The sequence below is a fragment of the Halyomorpha halys genome, unplaced genomic scaffold (genome assembly GCF_000696795.3).
Source record: "Halyomorpha halys isolate HHAL.00 unplaced genomic scaffold, Hhal_1.1 Scaffold298.1, whole genome shotgun sequence".
Taxonomy (NCBI): domain Eukaryota; kingdom Metazoa; phylum Arthropoda; class Insecta; order Hemiptera; family Pentatomidae; genus Halyomorpha; species Halyomorpha halys.
Genome location: NW_027107540.1, coordinates 41,242 through 48,693, shown reverse-complemented (window position 1 = coordinate 48,693; position 7,452 = coordinate 41,242). Strand labels below are relative to the sequence as shown.

At 26.6% G+C, this 7,452-nt stretch overlaps 1 protein-coding gene across 1 annotated transcript in view; it reads left to right on the top strand.

Moving 5' to 3' along the window:
• Positions 1–5,314, top strand: part of LOC106680900 (farnesyl pyrophosphate synthase) — a gene marked incomplete in the record, with an annotated part of 33,461 nt that extends 28,147 nt beyond the window's left edge. Inside the window, 3 exon segments of the mRNA XM_067045890.1 lie at positions 164–241; positions 447–581; positions 4,682–5,314. Of these exon segments, the coding sequence (XP_066901991.1) occupies positions 164–241; positions 447–581; positions 4,682–4,882 (414 nt within the window).
• Between the last annotated feature and the right edge of the window lie 2,138 nt (positions 5,315–7,452).

The window sequence follows — 7,452 nt, the reverse complement described above, 5'->3', positions numbered from 1 at the left end:
TATATTAAATTTTACGAATAAGTTGGGTTGAAATTATATTTTTATAGTTTTAATTGTTTTGAGTTTTTATTTTACAATTTTAATCTTTATCCTCCTACATTGTGACTATTCTATGTTATTGATCTGAATAATTTAAATTTAATATTTTTTGTTTATCTTTCAGGCTGGTATTTATAACACTGAATTGCATCGTCAAGCTAAAAGTGTTTTACTTGAAATGGGTCACTACTTTCAAGTTCAGGTATGTGAAATTGTTTAGTTTTATGCATTGTCTCAATTTGCTTAGAACATCCTATCAGATCATATTTAGGTTTTTCTTTTACATTCCAGTCTCTTATGTTCTAATAAGGTTTCTTATGATTTGACAATCTAGTCCTATTGTTATTACCCTATATATCCTTTATTCCTCAAATTTTATGGGTTAATTTTTGAAATTTTCTTTACAGGATGACTATCTTGATGTGTTTAGTGATGAAGAAGTTTCAGGAAAGAAGGGTACTGATATTCAGGAAGGAAAATGCACATGGCTAGCTATTATTGCGTTTCAAAGAGCTTCTCCATCCCAGAGAGAAATATTAGAGGTATTTATGTTAATTTATTATGTTTTGTGTATATATACATTGCTGATCAAAAGTTAAAGATTACCCACAATTTTTGGAGAAAAATCTATGTGTTTTGGAATAAATAAAATGAATCAGAAATTTCTTTCCAAATGAGACTTTAACCAGCAAAAGTAAAAAAAATAGTATTAAAGTTAGTTTCAATCACAATATTGATCATATTATTCCTTCTATTCGTCAGGAATATAAGATCACATTGTTAGAGCCTGATTATGGTTAATGAGATTGTCCAAAATATTTCCCATCATGAGATCATCGTCCACATCACTTAAGATAATCCTTAGTCCTTTTTTTGTTGGTTTTGGAACTAATCTATTATTCTTATACTTTTTTTTTTTAAAGTTATCTCCCTGTCCTTTTCAGTGATGTTTTCTACTGTCAAAGATTATTGTTTGGTTGCTGTTTCATTTATTCCAATTTAAAAATCTTGATTTTATTATTGCTTTTTTTTCTTTTTGTTTTAAAACTTCCGATGAAGTCCTGTGCTTCCTCAGGGTGGTAATTTCAAGATTTATTTCTTGGGGCTACCATGAAATAAATATTGACTGACCTAGATGGTAATCGAACCCAATGTTTTCAACTAGCTTGGTCTCTCTTGCCACAACGTACTTGGCCATCATGCTTTCAATTCTTTTCTTTTTTAACGTTGGTAAAGCTATTTAAGAAAAGTAAGGATGTATGTTGGTGTGCTTTGATTTCTTGCATTCAAAGTTTGATTGATTTATGGAAGCTATTTTGAAATTACCCTTGTATAGAGTAACTCATCTACATTTTATCAAGATATCTAATTAAATCGTGTATCTAAATCATATGATAAATCTAATTTTATCAACATCTCACTTACTGCCTTAGTTGCCATTCACAATCATTCTTTACCTTTCATGCAAAATTGTTATAGGCCTAATGGGGATTTCATGTTTTGTGTTAAGTAATTAATAATTTCATGTTTTGTATTAAGTAATTAATAATGTCATGTTTTGTGTCAATTAAATTGGTTGACATAATCCTATGCATTAATGTTCAGTGGCTGGGCCCTTATTAATTTTTTAAATGGGTGTGTGTTTGCTGTATAGATGCAATAACTGAGAACAGTAACAAAAAAATTTGAGAGAATTATTTATTTTCTTTATATGGTTTTCCCAATGATCCAAAACTAAAAGAAATTCATTTGAGCTATCTAAAGGAACAACTAAAAACAATCTAATCACTCTTGACTTTGCAGTGACAACTTCATATCGGATGATGACAATAAATCTAATCTAAAAATTTAAAGTTATTTAAAAAAAGATACCTTTTTACATTGATATTTAAGCATATCCACCAAATTTACTTTCCTTAATCCCTGATACCAGTATAAACATAAAAAAAAAAAAAAAAAATCGGAAATAACTGAAGTATAACTTGAAACTCTAAAAATTAGCACATGATGGTTTGTTAATTGAATTAATTATTTTATTATATTTGTAAATAACAAATATTGAAATATCTGGTCTGTCCTGGTGTTTCCTAACTGGTCAGGATAATTAGTCCTACACAAAAATACTAGTATTGGTGCTGTTAAGATCTTAATTGGCAATTTCATTATCTAAAATAGGGACTAAGAATGTCCCATGAGATGTGTATTTTCTAGATATTGTAAAAACGTTTAAAAAGGTACTTTTAAAAATGTGATTGTATTTTTAAGAGGTCAAAATGCTGTATCTTTGCTAATAATGCTCTGATTTCAGCAATTTTTATTTTGTTTTATAGGGAATTTGATCACTTTACAAATGACTAATAAAATTAATTCCAAAACACTTTGGTTTTCCTCTTCTTATCTTCATAAATGGATAAAATATGGTCAAATAAAAAATTTAATTGTCTGTAATTTTGGAACAAAGAGATGAATAGTGATGAAGAGTTCTAAGGATTATCGATGGGTGACTTATTACCTTGTACTAATTAAAAAAATAAATTGACTTATTAGTTTCAGAGCCTCGTATGGGGGCGGCTGATGGGGACGTATTTTTTTTTTTTATCTGATTATTGGATTCTATGTGTTTTGAAACGTAAAATCTCAAATTTTGCGGTGTTGTTAATTGTTTTTTCTTAGTCAATCACAGGAATATTGTTGAAATTAATAAAAAAGTAAAGAAAGTAACTGAAACATGAAAAAATATGAAGAACAAACAATAAGTTCTAATGAGAAGAATGTTAGATGGCAAGTACTAAATCAAGGAGGATAAAAAACTTAATTCTGATTCCTCAAGTGTGGTTTCCAAACACTGAATACTTCACAACTAAAAAATAACAAGCAGTTTCCAAATTTACCTTTATTGTACTTCCTTTGAAATTTTATTTCCCTGTGTTGAAATTTAGCCCGCCTTATACCTGTATCACTAAAATCGTTTCTACTGTTAGTGTCATGTATTCTTTTTTATCTTTATTTATTTTCAGATCTGATTCTTGGTCATTTAGTATCCATCATTGCTGCATTTTTGTCAAAGATTTCCAATCTTCACTTAACTTTGTCAAATCATCGGTATAACCAAGCACAGAAATTTTTTTCCCAGAGTCAAACTATTTCCAAGTGTGGATCACCTTTTCTATGTCATATTCTTGTTCTGAATTTAAGTAACTGGTGGAGTAGGAATCCCTCAGTTCTAAACCTGAACAGATTTCTAATTTTTAATAAATTTGACTGGTTTGTTCTATAATGTTTTGAATGACCATATTCTTACTACATTAATTTTGGTATCTCCTGTTTTATCAGTAGCATACAATGGAATCTGAAATTTCAATAAATTAACGTAAATCTGGTGAATCACTACTTTTTATTAATTTTTTTTTCAATATTTGCTCAATCAAGTGTGATTGTCTTTTATAATTTTTTTTTTAGATATTTATTTTGAACCTAGATACTTCATAAAACATTGAAATAAATTAGATTCCCAATAGTTATCACTATTTCATCTCTTTCCATTTTTTAGTTTTTTTTTTTTTAAATTGTAATCAATATAGATTTATCATCATCATCATTATTGAAACAAATAAAACATTAGAGATAGTTAGTGTAACAATCAGTAATTAAAAGATTAGCAGAAAAATTAAAATGCAATCAGTTCATGAATGTAAGATCTCTTTAATGAGTGTATATAGTTGACCGTAGATTACTGATTGAAGAAGATGGTCGGGGGGGCTGGTCAGCAAAGAACAACATAAATAAAATAAACAAAAAATATTTGCCGATGTTTCGACCTGATTTTCAGGTCTTCATTAGGGCTATAAAAACAAAAAGACAACAACCATCATTTATAGAGAAAAAAAAATTACATAAATAAAAATAAAATAGATAAAACTATATATATAAATAAAATAATAATAAAAATAAATAAATACAAATATATAAAATAAAATAAATAATAGACTAAAAATTTGGAAATAAACACAATAATGGAATGAAAATATAAATTAGTTGATTACTAACTATGGACAAGACTGTAGTAGATTGATTACATTATTATTTATATAAATATAAATGTGAGCAACAAATAAATGGTACAGTGGAAATAATCTATAAAGAATTAGTAAAAGAAATTAGAAAAGAACATTGTTATAAATTGCAGGAAAAGCCGTTAGAGTGCAGGTAGGCAAAAGACGTTGTATAAACAGAAATCTAAAGGTCAAAAGATCGTAGATATAAAATAGTTAAGGTTATTGTCTTTTTGTTTTTATAGCCCTGATGAAGACCTGAAAATCAGGTCAAAACGTCGGCATAAATAAATATTTTTTGTTTATTTATGTTGTTTCATTGCTGACTGCACCCCCCCGACCATCTTCTCCAATCAGTAAGATCTCTTTGGTCTGTCAATGCTCATATAATTATGATTTAAAATGACATTAGAATCTGTAATTCAGAAGTTAGGAATAGGTACTATTTCTTGCATAAGCCAATGACTAGAGTATGTTTGACATTCTGATTATCAGAGCTAATATTTATTTGTACTTTAACCGAAAATGTTTACTTACTTAAATTTAAAATTTTGATTGTTATTAGTTTATTATTTTTTTTTTTTTTGCAGTCATGCTATGGAAGTAAGGATCCAGAAAAAATTCAAAAAGTAAAGGATATATTTATAGAAATAGGCCTCCCTGCAGTTTTTCATGCTTATGAGGAAGAAACTTATAACTTAATTACAAGGCAAATACAACAATTAAGTGAAGGCCTGCCACATGAACTATTTTTAACCTTATTACATAAGATGTATGGTAGAAAGCAGTAGTATAACCTGACATTCAGTACCAAAAAATTCTACTACTTTTCATATTTTATATACGGTATGATAACTTGTGTAATAGCAGTTCTCTTACAATTATAAGGAATTTTAAATATACTATTTAAGAAACTTTTATTAAAATACACATAAAATTATTTATCTCTAGCATATTTTTCCATTAGATGCTCATTACATTTAAAATTAATTATAGGCTGGAATTAGGTATGTTGCAATTTTTTATTTCATTATGTACATTAAACAATATTATTGTTATGATACATTGATAACATAGCTAAAAATGTTATAACATATTAAGTGCCACAAAGGACATCATCAATAATACAAAATAAGAGTCAAACATTGTATACAAGTCTATAAAATGCATATGCCGGTAAATATTGTATTAGGTGTAGTATTTATAAAAAAAAAAAATTATTTCAAACTAACCCGAAGTTTTTACAAGTAAAGAACACCAATAAGATATTGTAGAAAAAAAATAATTTGTTCTTGAATTCTTCCAACTTTATTCTAGGTATTAGATCGATAATTTTACAAAACAATTTAAAAATCAAAACAAACAAAATAATACATAATAATGAAAGAAAATAAAAGGCAGACATTGTATACTAGTCTATTTAATGAATGTGCCGATAAATATTGTATGTGGTGTGGTATTTATAAAAAAAATAATTATTTGTTTCTAACCTGAATCTTTTACCTCCAAAGAACACCAATAAGATGTAGAAAAATTTAAATTGTTCTTAAATTCATCCATCTTTCATTCTAGGTATTAGATTGATAATTTCATACTAATAAAAGAAAATAAGAATCAGACATTGTATACAAGTCTATAAATGTATATGCCGATAAATATTGGATAAGGTGTGGTATTTATAATAAAGATAATACATAAAATGTTAGTGCTGATAAATATTGGATGTGGTGTGGCATTTATAATAAAAATAATAAATAAAATATCTGTGCCGATAAGTATTGTATGTGGTGTGGTATTTACAAAAAAAAAAATAATTATTTGTTTCTAACCTGAATCTTTTACCTCTAAAGAATACCAATAAGAAGCAGAAAAATTTAATTTTTCTTGAATTCATACATCTTTTATTCTAGATATTAGATTGATAATTTTACGAAACAATATTAGAAACAAAGTAATATCGTAATAATAAAAGAAAATACGAGTCACACATTGTATACAATTCAATAAATTGTATGTGCCAATCAATATTGGATTAGGTGTGGCATTTATGATAAAAATAATAAATAAAATATATCTGCCGATAAATATTGTATGTGGTGTGGTATTTATAAAAAAAAATAATTATTTGATTCTAACCTGAATCTTTTACCACTAAAGAACACCAATAAGATGTTCAAAAATTCAATTTGTTCTTGAATTCAACCATCCTTCATTCTTGGTATTAGATTAATAATATCATAATAATAAAAGAAAATAAGAGATAATAAAGATAATACATAAAATATTTGTGTCGATCACTATTGGATGAGGTGTGGCATTTATGATAAAAATATCTGTTTTGATAAATATTGTATATGGTGTGGTATTTACGATGAAAAAATTAAATAAAATATCTGTGCTAACAAATATTATATGTGGTGTGGTATTTATAGAAAAAATAATTATTTGTTTTTAACTTGAATCTTATTCCTCCAAAGAGCACCAATAAGATGTAAAAAAATTTAATTTGTTCTTGAATTCATCCATCTTTCGTTCTAGGTATTAAATTGATAATTTCATACTAATAAAAGAAAATAAGAATCAGACATTGTATACAAGTCTATAAATGTATGTGCCGATAAATATTGGATAAGGTGTGGTATTTATAATAAAGATAATACATAAAATATAAGTGCTGATAAATATTGGATGAGGTGTGGCATTTATGATAAAAAAAATAAATAAAATATATCTTCCGATAAATATTGTATGTGGTGTAGTATTTATAGAAAAAATAATTATTTGATTCTAACCTGAATCTTTTACCACTAAAGAACACCAATAAGATGTAGAAAAATATAATTTGTTCTTCAATTTATCCATCTTTCATTCTTGGTATTAAATTGATAATTTCATATATCATACTAATAAAAGAAAATACGAGTCAGACATTGAATACAAGTCTATAAATGTATGTGCCGATAAATATTGGATGTGGTGTGGTATTTATAATAAAGGTAATACATTAAATGTTCTTGCTGATAAATATTGGCTGGGTGTGGTATTTATGATCAAAAAATAACAAATAAAATATCTGTTTTGATAAATATTGTATGTGGTGTGGTATTTACGATGAAAAAATTAAATAAAATATCTGTGCTAACAAATATTGTATGGGGTGTGGCATTTATGAAAAAATAATTATTTGTTTCTAACCTGCATCTTTTACATCTGAAGAACGCCAATAAGATGTTCAAAAATTTAATTTGTTCTTGAATTCATCCATCTTTAATAAAGATAATACATTAAATGTTCTGGCTGATAAATAATGCATGTGGTGTGGCATTTATGATAAAAATATCCGTTTTGATATATATTGTTT